Genomic DNA, 14052 nt, shown 5'->3' with positions numbered 1-14052 from the left:
AAGTGTAAGTTTTGCCTTTAGTCTGATTTGGTCTACTTTGCATAAAAATTAAAAAAAAAAAAACTAATCTACTATAGGATAAAAAACGTACTTTTCTCGGAATATAGAATTTGCAGTTAATATTATGTATATGTTTAAGTTTACGTTTAAATAATTTATATTTATATTTATTTTAATATAAAAGTTAACTCACGTTTATATGAATTTTAATACATTCTAAACATATAATAAATTAGTTCGAGTTCAACAAATGAGATAAATTAATATCACAATATTTATAGCTAGATTACATTTTTCTCCCATATCCACAAATATTATAGTTTAAAAGAATATCAACTATAAACAATAAAAATTTATTTAGGTGAATTTATAAAAAAAAAGATCAATATAAATAATAAATAAAAATTTTATATAAATTAAAAATATTTTATCTCTTTAAATTCTAAAGAAGTTGAGTGAGAAAACTTTTCAGAACTTTTAAAAAAATAAAAAGTATAAATTATTTTTAATTTATAAGATAAAATTTATTTATTTTTTATGCTAATTTTTTCTTTTATAAACCATCCTACGAAGGTTTACAAAAATATGACCTAAATTAAAATAAAATAGTAATGGAATTTGCTTTTTAAAGTTGGAAAATGAAAATTTGTGAGTTGTGTTCCCAAACCAAAAACAGCGTGCTTGAGATAGTTTTAAGCACGAACCATGACTTTTCCGTTTGCACATTCATTCCTTGTCTGTTTACTTTTTCAAGATCTTATTAATGCCCTTGTCAAAGCAAGTTACATTTAGCTGGTTACTTAAAAAAAGTTACTCCCTCTGTTCTTTTATAAAAATATTATAATTAAATTACATTAATTAAAAATTACTAAATTAATTAATATGTTGATTTAAAAAGTAGATTTAATCTTTTTAGTTAAAGTAGAATGTTATTATTGTAGTAATTGTTAAGAAGTTACAAAAATTTAATAATAAAGAGCAAATATATACCTATATAAAATAATAAATGTTTGTAAGATAAAAAAAAAAGTCTAAAAAATTCTTATAAAAGGAACCAAATGGAATAAAAGCTTACAATTGTTTTTTTCTAAAGGTCTTCTCATGTATATAATTAATAAGCAGATGTTTACAAGTAATTAGTGAATAATCCTTAAATCTAGAGAAGATCTTATGGACAATCCATTTAACAGCGGGGTAGTGATCGCTTTAAAGTTAAACCTCACGTTAGCTTATGGTACAAATGTTCGGGTTTGGAAAATTTTTTGAACAAAAGAAGAAATGAAATAAACATTTTTTATAAATTTTAAATTACAAGAAATGTTTTAATTATTACAATAAAAAAGCCTTCAAGAAAAAAAAAAACCTGTGTACTTAAGATTTTAAAGAAATTAAATAAAAATTAGTATTTAATTTATTAAATTTTAATTTGATTAATCAAAATTTGTATTTTGTTTTGGTTAAGGTAAGAAATCAAAGTAGATCAGTTTTCATAGTCCATTCTCCCGTTGTTTTATTTATTTTGAACATGAGGTTCTCATTCTTATAACAATTGATTGGCTTTTTTTTAGCTTTTCGTAATTATCATGTATGATCATTATCAAAAAGAAAATAGAAAATACTATTTTTTGTGTATATTCAACCAAAGAAAGTGTATAAAAATTATTTTATTGTTGAAATAAAAATTTTCAGTTTCAGCTTTTAAGTAATTAACACCATATTTAATACAGTATATATTTCCTTTATTTCTTACTTACGAGTCCACTTAAGCATAGTTTAAAACCTTGGGCACAATAGACAATAATCCAGTAATCGAAGCCCAGTTGAGTTGCTGAGTTGAGTTGCGTTGAGTTGGGTTCTAGGTTTTCCTCTTTGGACACACTTCAACATTTCAACACTTCATCAGCATCCACACTCACTCGCTGCACCTTCATCTCGATCCTTCGGTTTCAATGGCGTCCAAGTTCGGCCTCGCCGGAGGGATCCCTGAGCGCAAGGTTCGTCCAATTTGGGACGCCATTGATTCTCGCCAGTTCAAGAACGCTCTCAAGCACGTCACCACACTTCTCGCTAAGCACCCTAATTCCCCTTACGCTCTCGTAAGATCCCTAATTCCAAGCCTCAACGCGTTGATTTCGTTCTCTGTTTACGGATTCATCTTTTTATGTGTTATGGATTTTCCAATTAGGCTCTGAAGGCGCTCGTTTTGGAACGAATGGGGAAACCTGATGAAGCGTTCTCCGTTTCGCTCAATGCAAAGGAATTGCTCTATGCTAACGATGCTCTGTTGATGGACGACCTCACTCTCAGTACCTTGCAGATTGTGTTTCAGCGACTGGATCACTGTTAGTGTGCTTCATTTATTTTATTTTATTTTATTTATTATTTTATTGTTTTTGCTGCTGTGTTTGATATTGTTATATGCAATGTTATTAAAAATCAAACTGGAGATTGAACTGGTTAGAGCTTGTCTTAGTGTCTTTTGAAACGTTGGTTTTATGTTTGTCGTCTAGTGTGTGTTAGTTATTGACTAAAGTTTGTGTTTTTGAGCAGTGGATTTGGCTACCGGCTGTTATGAACATGCTTGCAGTAAATTCCCTAATAACTTGGAACTGATGATGGGTTTGTTTAACTGCTATGTTCGTGAGTACTCGTTTGTGAAGCAACAACAGGTTTGCCTTTGTGTGTGTAGGTGTTGTTTAATTGTAGTTTTTCCAACTTCACCCTTTTTCTATTTTCTGATTGGCAGACAGCTATCAAAATGTACAAGCTTGTTGGAGAAGAGAGGTTTCTTCTCTGGGCAGTTTGTAGCATCCAATTGCAGGTTATCCCCACTTCTTGTTTTTCGCCTTCACATCTTGTGCAGCATGATTTAAGACTGTTTATTAATATTCAATGCTCAGTCAGTTTGAAAGGGAATAATATGATTGGAAAATGTTGCCATGATACAATGGATTGATAAGAAAATAAAGTATATTAAGAATGTCATGATCACTGCTAGTACATGTACAACAGTAATAACTAATAAGTTGATTTATTTACAGTTTGTGCTGGCCAATTTTCTGTTATTTTGGCTGGCTTAATTTTAGAATTAACATTGCTTTGATTCTTGGACTTTTTTTTTCCCCCTCTTCTGTTGGTCACAATTGTGATTGAGACAGGCTTAACCGCTTAAGAGATGATGGTATTTTTTACGGCCATTGTCCTCTTACACGATTGCACAAAGAACATGTCACAGTAGGACAGATTATGAAGTAGTGCATAAACTTTCTAATTTGTGTCAAACATATTTACATCACACATTTGGTAGAAAATAATATAGTTTTAAGAAGGTATTTTACATGCAGCTCAGATTGATCTCAAGGCCTGTGGGTCACCAGAGCCAAGATCAAAGCTGCTGATGATTGCAGTAGCTCAACTGTCTGGTCTGGTTTCAGGTTCAAGAAACTTTTGGTTGCATTGATAATGAGGCTGTATAAGTATATGTATAAGTCTGTGATGTACGGCAAAGAATCTACACAGATGCTATTAGGTTTAGGATAATGGTGATACAGTTATGAACATGTTGCGTTGCCTGGATAGCCAAGTATATCTGACTAAAGAGCCTTGAAGCTATAACCATCTATGTCATTCATAATCCATTATATTTATTATGTTACAATGATATTGATATGGTCTAGAGTTGGGCAACTTGTAGTTGATATCAATATTTGATGGCTAATATTAAAATCTTTTCTGAACCAGTCTCCTCAATACTACAGTGCCACTTATAATTATATGTAACTTGGTTTTAAAACATGACTGACCTTATGCATCTAGATTAATAGTTTTTTGTGAGTCTGTGACATTGTTTCTGGTTTTCTTTCACCTATATTAAATTATTCATGATGGTGGGGTTGATATTATTCTGTCTGAAACATTCTATTGACTTTTTTTATGGGAACTGGGCTCCTGATAGGTGCTTTGTGGCAATGGAGAAGACAAGCTTCTACTTTTAGCTGAAGGCTTACTCAAGAAACATGTTGCTTCACATAGCTTACATGAGCCTGAAGGTGATCATGTTTCTTTCTTGTTCATTTCTGATTATTTTAAAGGAAAAGAAATTTATTAAGATAAAAGGAGAAGCTAAGAGAAATTGGAAAACAAGATATCCTCCTAAGAAATGAGTATACAAAGCAACCCACTCTGTACACATATCTCTGAGGGAAACCTCTTCAACAAAACTACTAGAATTACATCATGTAATGGCTAAACATCTTATCCTAGCCCAAACAAACTACTCACTCAGAGAGCTCTCCTCAAATATTTAATAATTACATTCCAACCAAATGCTCCAATGCATAGCTTAAGCATGTACTACACACTACCAGAAATGTTTGCCCTTTTAACATAAACCAAAACCAGCAGAAATTGGTACAAATTCCTAGTACACTCCCAACATTTTCCAATGGTGCTAAACAGAGAACTCCATAAAGAAACAGCTACAGGTATAGATCAGTGTAGAAAGAGATGTAGAATTTACCTTGAGCTCATAGCCCATATGACACATACGAGATGAAATAGTGTTGTCCTTCACTACTCCTGTGACCTAGGAATTTGTAATGTACATTGTTATTAATTCTGTGATGGACAGCTGTTCAAATAAAGGGCTTGTCCTTAGACAAAGATTTAGACTTCCAAATGGGTTCACCAAGATGGAGCAAAACTGTATTTGGAGAATGATTTAAAAGAAGGATTTTAATGAAAACACCATAGAAGGCTTGATGGACCAAATCCTCTTATCTAGACTAGAGGATAGAATGACAAAGTCAAGAGAATGGAAGAGAGACTCTGATTCAAAGGATTCTGTATCATTTAAGTAACAGAAAAGTGAAGGATTCCAAAGAAATAGTGGAATCTTGACATGAAATCTAAATTGTGGATAGGTGAATTGTGTCAGGAAGAAAGATGAAAAAGATGAGAGAAAGCAAAACTAGAAGAGGAATCTCCTACCCAATTATTCTTTCTTATCTATTATGATAAACCATTAGATTTTCTTGTGTCATTGAACAAAACAAATAATATGTGTGTGCATTTAAAATTTTCAAATCTGGTTGCAGCTCTTATGATCTACGTTTCCATATTGGAACAACAAGCCAAATTTGGGGATGCTTTGGAAATTCTCTCTGGGAAATTGGGATCACTATTGACAATTGAAGTTGATAAGCTACGAATGCAGGTAGTCTGAATAGTTCCTTTTGTGTAACTTCTGTTTAACTTTTGAATTGGTATGTTTTTTTTATTATTATAAATGACTATCCAATTAAATTAAGGGGACATTGGTATATGGACGGATGTTCTTCATTGGTTGATGTGGTGGAAGTCATAATCATATAAATCTGTGTGTTCCAAGGTTAGTGGAATATGTTCCATTTCATTCAGTATTATCATGATATAATATTTGAAAATAGATCCTTTTGGGGGAATTCTTTTTCAAATTCCTATTGTAAAGTTAAAATTTGTACAAAAGTGCATTATTTTGAGATTTAATCTGTTGTTCGCTGAAGTGCTTCTTTTTCAAGGAGTGTGGAATAAATGTGTATCTCTTTCTTAATTGAAGAGACAGATCACACACATTAGGAGACAAAGCCTTGCTAAATATTATATAAACCTGCAAAATGTCATTAGAATTAATTCCATAAAGTAGCATTGTCCAATGGGAGATTTGACAATAGTGGAAGCTTTGAAATTCCCAAAGTGTATTTTGGAGAAATGGAAAGAAAATACGAGTATGCTTTACTACAAAACACACCTGAAGAATCAGTCTTTCAGACATTTTTGTCTGTATGAAAAGATAAATGAATCAAATCAAGCAAAAGGAAGAGTGAATTTGCATTGAGCTAGGATTGTTTTAATGCCTTCCACTGGTGCTTTTCACATAGCTTCTTTTTCAAGGTTTTTTTTTTTGTTTGATCTGCAGAGGAATTGAAAAAGATTTTTTGGCTTTAATTTTGTTCTTCTCTGTTGTTCTATCTCGTCATCTATTACCCTTGTATTTTTTCTTTTCTTCTAATATTGTTATTCTTTCATAAAATAGAAAAAAAAAAAAAAAAAGGAATTTTGGAGCTGTATTCTCATTTCTATTGTTTGACTTTTCTTATCAACCTCTATACTTTGACTTTAAGTTGACAGGGGAGACTTATGGCTCGGGCAGGTGACTATGCTGCTGCTGCTGATATCTTTCACAAAATTTTGGAGTCATGGTATGCTCTGGATGCTTACTTTTAGTTAAGGCATAAAATTTTAACAGACAAACGATTAGATTGTTCATGAGTGGTAGAGGTTAATGGGTAAAAGTGGTCTAGGCTGTGTTGAGTATCTCACTAACATGACATCTGGAAATTATTTTCAAAATTAAAATTAAAAATTAAGCTTTTATGTTTTTAGCTAGTCTAGCTTCATTTTCCTTATTTGTGATGTGATTCTATTTCTATTCTTTTGTATAGGTTAATGTGCTATTCTATTGTCTTCATTGATCAGTCAGGTCTTTACTTGTAACTTTTGGGCTAGTAGGGGAATATAGGCAGGGTGGGACTGTTTAATGCCTATGGCACCTGGACTATTAAAGTCCCAAAACTTGACTGGTGGCCACAAGCTGACCTTTTATTGTGGTTTTGTCTGTGAAGCACGATGAATTTCTATATATTTTTTCTGTTCTCTGTGGTCTTATTTTTCCACTGTAGCACAAAAAAATGGACGCTGTGATGCACATGTATGTACTAACTGACCTTCTGGTCCTTGAATTTCCGTTGGCTTTTATTTATTTATTTGATTTCAGACTATCCTCTATTCTTGATTCTTGAATGTGATCTGTGCTTTTATTAAGGAATATATGTTATGCTGTTGTTCTCTATGATCTAGCTTATTACCTTGTAGTTTATAAATTAAGCTGTGCCTTCTCTATACATTTCCCAATGTAGTTATGAAGTGATTTTTAGATGTTTGTTTCCTGAATTAAACTCATTCACAGTTTTCTTTTTTTATCATCTTTTACTTTTGTTCCCCATATTTTTCTACCGTTGATGTTGTTTCATCATTTGACAGTCCAGACGACTGGGAGTGTTTCCTTCATTACCTTGGCTGTTTGCTTGAAGATGACAGTATTTGGTGTGATGAGACTGTTAATGATCCAGTTCATCCCCCAAAGTTTGTCAATTGCAAAGTCTCACACTTGACAGATGAACAGGTGAATGTTTAGTTCACAGGTGGTCTATATTTATGACTTTGACTTATGCATAGAAGGACTATTTTACTATTTGCATGGAACTTGATTCTCATATAATTGTAAACTACTATATGAGTGCAGTTTGACAGTCAAATATCAATTGCATCAGCTTTTATACAAAAGTTACAAGCAGATACTGTCAATAACTTGATAAGGTGTCCATATTTGGCAACTATAGAAATTGAAAGAAGAAAGCATTTGCGTAGGAAGGGGAATGATGACAGCTTAATGGATGGCATTGTGCAATACTTCTGCAGGTATCTTATGGCACAAGAGCTTATCATTCCTATACTCTCTTATTTTTCTTCTAAAATGTCATGCATGTAAAGAAGTCTATTTTAATTTTCACAGGTTTGGTCACTTGGCCTGTTTTACTTCTGATGTTGAGATGTTTACTGAAGTCTTCACTACTGATAAGAAGAAGGAACTCTTGGAGAAGTTAATAAAAGTCAGGAACGGTTTATCAGCTCCACCAACCAAGACACTTGGGCTATCTATAAGCTTTTTCAAAATCAAACAATTATTGCTGGGGGACATGTTGAAATCATCCCAAAGTGGTGGGTCTCATACTGTTGCATTTGAATATGCATTAATTTATCAAATGTTATCCTTAATATCCCAATGTATTGCCCTGTTAGAGATATAACCCATGTCTGGGCCCTCACCTTATGAATTATGCTTTTAGGAGAGTTTGTCTTTAACATCGTTAGATTCTGTATATTGAAATGTTAGCAGTTCAATCCTCTTTGCCACCATCCTTTAATTAAATTTTAAGAATAGTGTCACTGGCAATTCCAGCACAAGGCTGATAGGGTGTGTGCTTGATCCACAGGGCTAAATGATATATTTTCTTTAATGAACACTTGTAGGAGAAACTATTGTTTGACACCTGATGTTCAGTCTCCACAGATCTAATGCATTTTTCAGTACAAAGAGATAGATATGAATAATTATATTAGTGTAATTCACCTCAAAGCATGTTTATATTTTTGAATTAAATCATAATATTTCATAGAAATTGGTCTCCATTTTGATGGTTGTTACAATATTTTTTTTTGGTCACCACCATGAATATGCTCACAGTCCATATTGGGTGTAATGTAATTAATACAAGTTCATCTAAACTTGTCCCAGATCTTGAGGTTTCTTGTGTTCAAATGTTTGAAATGTATTGCAAAAACCTTGTACTTTCAAAAGATTTGGATCCACAGGAGAGCATGCATGGTGAGGAGCTGCTTTCAATGACGTGTAATATTTTGGTCCAGGTATGTCTAATATTTTTGTATCACATCTAGGTAAAGAAATTGAAGACATTCTACTGTTATGGTTTAAATTTTTTTGTTTTCTGTTGATATATGAATCTATAAGTTGATAGAGATTACTGATTTACTGTTATGCTGGAGTTCCTGCATATCTTTTGGTTTTTTGGGGGTGGGGGTTGGGAGTGGGAGGATACACAGGGATACAGCAGTTACTTTATAAGGTTTCAAATGGACAACATGCAGAGTTTGACAAGCTTTTGCTTATTTGGTTTGGTGTTCCAAATTCTTGACATAAAGTTGATGTGTGAATTTTGACTACAGTTTGTGTTTTTTTAAAATTGATATCTTATCCTCTGCTCTTGTACTTAACTATTTTTCTTTGTTGGTGTTTCTTCTATTTTAAACACAGTTATGGCTTTAATAGGAAGCAATCCTGGCTTATGCTCAATTTAAACAATGAACTTGGTTTTGGCTTTTAAGAGTTAACCATAGTGTATTGTTTCTATTGATGTTATTTCCCAGAAAATGTAGCAATTGAATGCTTTTTGTTTTGGAAGTATGATTATTTGAATAAAAAAATGAGTCTATTATTTTCCCTTATAGATTGTTTTTCTCCAAAAGAAATTAATGTAATTAAGTGGTTAGAGGATTCAAAACACTGAATTTGTTAGTTTCTCTATTTTATTGCCAAGCAATAATTCTTACTTTAAAATTTAAATTCATTTTACTTTGGAATTGTGTAGGATCTCCTGTGCTACATAACATTGCTAATCATTGTCATGTTTTAGAAATGTGTTACTGTTAGTTTTCCACATTTCAAATATTTATACAATGCTATGACCACTGATAACCTCTTGTGATATTATTTGTGTAGTTATTCTGGCGTACCAAGAATGTTGGCTATTTGGTAGAGGCAATTACGGTTTTGGAGTTTGGCTTGGCAATACGAAGGTCAGGGTTATTTGTTTTGCATCATATCCTGGAATATCACATGAAAAATGCATAAAGTTCATATATATGTGTGTGTGTATAGAGAAAGACACACATACACAAAGATATATACAATACTGTACTGTAATAATATTATATGTCAGCGAGAATAGCAACTTTATCATATTATAATGTGGAAAAATCTTGTAAAGGGCTCTGCTTTAAAATTTACAATTTAATATGACATTTGTAGGATTTGTCTCAAATTAATATTAGTGTTACTGTTTGGAGGCATTTTATACATATATATAATTAGAAGATTTTTTTTTTCTACAAATCAGGACTGTCCCAATTATATTATTTCTTGATTGAGTTTATCACTACAGTGGTTAGCAATAGGTATATGCCAGCTTTTGACTTGTGAACTCACGGATGTTGCCATTTCCAATCAATCAATTGTTGACTTTCTCACTTTCTTGGTCAGTTGACCTTATATGTGTAACTAAGGATGAACAACGGCAATGCAAAGATTTTGTATTTCATATATTATTACACCATATCTTTCATTTTCATGTTGTACTTAATGCTACCAACTAAAGTATACACGGAACCATTAAAACTGATTTTTTTGTCTTCCTACTATCAACTAAAGTATATGAACTAAAAATATATTTCATTAATCTTAAATGGATTTTAAAATTTAGTCATTTTGTTGAGACAATGTACTGAAGGGTATATTCTTGAATGGGTGTGTTCTTGTTTTGATTACTTTTGATGTGGAGCATTTATTCTACTGGCTTTGAAGCATTAAATGGTTTGCTTCAATCCAGCTGATCTCAAGCTAAATAATGGTTATGTTACTTTTGTGACAGGAGATTTTTCTTCTTTAAAATAACATGCATCCTTCTTGTCTATGAGCAGGCATGTGTCACAATACAAGATCTTGCTGTTGCATCTGTATAGCTACTGTGGTGCTCTTTCAGTGGCACATGAATGGTAAGGTAGTTTGATTCTTTAATCTTATGGAGTTTCATAAAAAGTCACCATAATTCTTGTCACATGCTGATTATTGGATTATGTGTTTCAGCTCCTTAGATTATTTGTTACCACTATTCTATTTATAGCATTCGTGTCTTTTCTTCAGGTACAAATCACTGGATATCAAGAATATCTTGATGGAAAGTATTTTGCACCATATTTTTCCCCAGATGTTGGTATCTCCACTTTGGACTGAGTTAAATAATTTGCTAAAGGATTACCTGAAGTTTATGGATGATCACTTCAGAGAATCTGCAGATTTAACATTTCTTGCATATCGCCATAGAAATTACTCAAAAGTATGTATACTGGAGTTTTTATTGTTTCTGGAGATTTTCCTTTTGAATTTAAATACTTGAAGTATATGGATACATAAATTTTGATTAGGTTATAAAGTCTTTTGCATAAATGATGGAGGAAATAAGTTTTAGTTAGAATTCTATTTTACTTTTGTAAAAAATGTTAAAAGTTACTTTTTGATACTGATCTCTGTTCATCCTTGTTAGAAATGAAGTCAAGATATGACCATGTTTTGTTGTATTCTTAGTCTAGTGCCATACATAGTCAAAACATAAATAGTGCATCTGTCCTTGTGCATAGCTTGATTTAGATGGTTCTGCTCATGTAACATAAATATATACACAATTCATTATAATCTTTAACTCATGTCAATTCAAATGTTGAAAGCACCATGTCTTGTTTGAGTTGATTGAATCGAAGCAATGTTATATTCCAGGTAATTGAATTTGTTCAGTTCAAAGATAGATTGCAACACTCTAGTCAGTATTTAGTGGCACGATTTGAAACACCAATTTTACAGCTAAAGCAGAATGCAGATAACATTGAAGAAGAAGAGGTGAATCATATCTTGCAACTATAGTCTAGCTAATTACTCTTAATATTTGATGGTAGTTTTAACGAGTTCATACTTTCTTAGGGCATCCTTCAAGGCTTGAAATGCGGTATTCACTTTCTTGAGCTGTCTAATGAGATAGGGTCAAAGTCTCTGACCTTCAATGAAGACTTGCAGTCACGGCCCTGGTGGACACCAAATTCAGAGAAAAATTACCTTTTAGGTTATTTCTTCAACCATATTTCTATATTAGAAACAATATGTCTTCTATTCTTGCAACTATTTAGCATCATTATATTTAAAGAATACAAATCCTAAAAGTATGTCCCAAAGTTAAAGCAAATATTATTCTGAATCATTTAACATAATATCTTAAGCTGTTCCTTAACGTTGCTTCCTCAAGCAAAAATACTTTGGGCTTGAAGGGAGGTCAAAGCACAGGTTGACTGTTATTATGCATTGTAATTGATTCACATTATGAAATGGGGGTAATAATTATCAAATTTTAAACCACTTGAGCAGCAAAGTTATTGTACCTCTTGCTGCATCAAAAAAATACAGAGAGAGAGAGAGAAAGATTGCGTTTGTTGTTTACAATATTAAACCTATTGGATGGTTGACTTGTGTTTCAGGGCCATTTGAAGGGATTTCTTATTATCCTAGAGAAATATTGGTAGGTCGATTTTATCCTCGATGATTTGTGGCTTGTTTATACTGCTTGTTTCTGTAAGAACTAAATTATCTACTCTCCCCTCCCCCCCCCCCCCCTCTCTTTTTTTCTTTATTGCATGGTTTGTCAACGGATATAGACCAAAGAGAGGGAGGAAAGTTTAAAGAGAGTCATTGAGAAGAAATCCCTACTTCCACGGATGATCTATCTATCAATTCAAAGTGCTTCAGTATCAATCAAGGAGCATGTTGAGGTCAATGGTTCTGTTCTAACAGATATCGCTAAAGAGCTGAAAATATTGCTGGATCGCAATGCACAATTTTTGGGCTTTTCTCTTAGTGAAGCAATAGAAGTGGTCATGAGTTTCTCTGATAGTGAAAAATCTCCTGTGGTATGATTGCTTAAGTTTTATGCTACTGTTATTTTCTGGCAAATATGATGTAGGGTAGGATAGTTCATGACTGAAGTGAAATGAAATGCTTTAATTGACATACCTGCACACTGGATGTGGGGGTGTAGAAAACTGAGCTGTACTAGAATTGACTTTACAGTTTATGATAGGATTTGCAGTTTTAGGGCATTTTATTTTTTTCAAACACCTGATAACTGTTTCAGCAACTTTCATCACGTTCAAGCTACATGAAATTACCTTATTATATGTGGTTGCGACTTGGAATTTGATCCATATCGTCTTAAAAATGTTGCAGGTTTCTGACTCCAACTTGATAGACTGGTTGAGTTTCTCTGTATTTTTAAACGCATGGAGCTTGAGTTCCCATGAGTTTGTGCAACCAGATAGATATGGACATAGGCCTCGGATCTGGGGCATCTTGGATTCTCTGCTGGAGAAGTATATTTTAGAGAAGGTTAGGTCGACAGAGCCCTGGGATCAGTGTCGTTGGAGTGATGTTGAACTTCTGATGCAGTTAGTAATGGAACCTTTGGCGTGGCATGGACTTGTTATCCAGTCTTGCCTGAGATCCTGTCTTCCATCTAGTAAAAAGAAAAAGAAAAGTGGATCGGCTTATCAGTCTAGCTCAAATCTTGCTCATGCAATCACAGATTCTGTCCTGCATTTATCTCGTGTTTTAGAGCATGTTATGAAATGGATAAGTGAATGGAACAGAAGACCTGAAGATGAGAGTTCGGAGGACATTCTTTTTCTTGTTCGGAAAAATGGTCATAATGATGGACCGGGGACGGTTTTTGGCATGTTAGAAACGTTTATTTCCTCTGTGAATGATGCAGAACTTGGTGATCGTATCTCCCAATCACTCAAGACTTGGAGTCCAGCTGATGTTGCCCGGAAAATGACAACTGGGAAGGTTAAAGCACTGATGGAATTTTTTGCCATCTGCCAGTCAAAATTGAAGTTATTACAGTCTATGAAGCAGCAGATAGCTCAACTGTGAAAAAACGTCATTTACTGGTTTCCAAGTTTTTAATATCAGCTTGACAAACGGCTCTTCAATTTCACCAGACAAATATCTTCAATGTCAAGGGTTGAGAAAATGTGCTATAGTTCTGCTGTTATTTTCATTTTGCAGGATACCATGTCTGAAGCTTCTGTGGAACAGGCTTCATGTTTTGTTGCTATTTTAGTATTGGCTCTGGTTTTTGTTGGTCATTTTCCTGTAAAATTTTCTCAAAGAGTGGACATCAAACATTTTCCCCTCGTTTCGAGCTGTTGCCGGATCTTTTCAGAATTGTAGCTGTTTGTCTGAGCAAAAATTTTGGCAGTGTATCTACCATTGGTTTGATTGCTTTTTTAGTGAAAATATATTAGCTATATTCTGATCAGATCTTTACATCTTTCCAATTTAGCATCTCATAATGAAATTTATGTTTGTTTTTTTTTTTTTACGATTATATTTTAGTATTTCACATTTTCCTTGGCTAGTATTTTTTTCAAATACTCGTGCTTAAATTAGGCAGTATTTGGATTTTAACAATTATAAACTTTTTCAATTTCAAAATGTTCACTTTAATTTATTATTATCTAATAAAATAGAATTCACACTTGTTTAACCCGATTCAA

The 14052-nt window shown here is 32.9% G+C and overlaps 1 protein-coding gene across 4 annotated transcripts; it reads left to right on the top strand.

Moving 5' to 3' along the window:
* The first annotated feature begins 1778 nt into the window (after nucleotides 1-1778).
* On the top strand, nucleotides 1779-13858 carry LOC113848849 (N-terminal acetyltransferase B complex auxiliary subunit NAA25). Of its 4 annotated transcripts, none has more exons than XM_027478202.1 (20): nucleotides 1779-2096; nucleotides 2186-2342; nucleotides 2551-2669; nucleotides 2747-2821; nucleotides 3956-4049; nucleotides 5097-5215; nucleotides 6169-6239; nucleotides 7081-7222; nucleotides 7343-7518; nucleotides 7613-7818; nucleotides 8396-8526; nucleotides 8630-8653; nucleotides 9398-9474; nucleotides 10375-10449; nucleotides 10598-10790; nucleotides 11246-11347; nucleotides 11429-11567; nucleotides 11977-12017; nucleotides 12154-12405; nucleotides 12722-13858. In XM_027478202.1, the coding sequence occupies exons 1-20, from the start codon at nucleotides 1950-1952 to the stop codon at nucleotides 13424-13426; spliced, it is 3045 nt and encodes a 1014-aa protein (XP_027334003.1). In that variant the 5' UTR covers nucleotides 1779-1949; the 3' UTR covers nucleotides 13427-13858. The 4 variants fall into 4 exon arrangements, with proteins under 4 accessions (XP_027334003.1, XP_027334002.1, XP_027334005.1 ...); XM_027478201.1 differs by having other exon boundaries at nucleotides 11228-11347; XM_027478204.1 differs by lacking the exon at nucleotides 8630-8653 and having other exon boundaries at nucleotides 7613-7798; nucleotides 8376-8526; nucleotides 11228-11347.
* Nucleotides 13859-14052: the final 194 nt, after the last annotated feature.

This window comes from Abrus precatorius, unplaced genomic scaffold, assembly GCF_003935025.1.
Source record: "Abrus precatorius isolate BTA unplaced genomic scaffold, Abrus_2018 Scaffold9, whole genome shotgun sequence".
Lineage (NCBI taxonomy): Eukaryota > Viridiplantae > Streptophyta > Magnoliopsida > Fabales > Fabaceae > Abrus > Abrus precatorius.
This window is presented reverse-complemented; position numbering and strand designations above follow the sequence as displayed.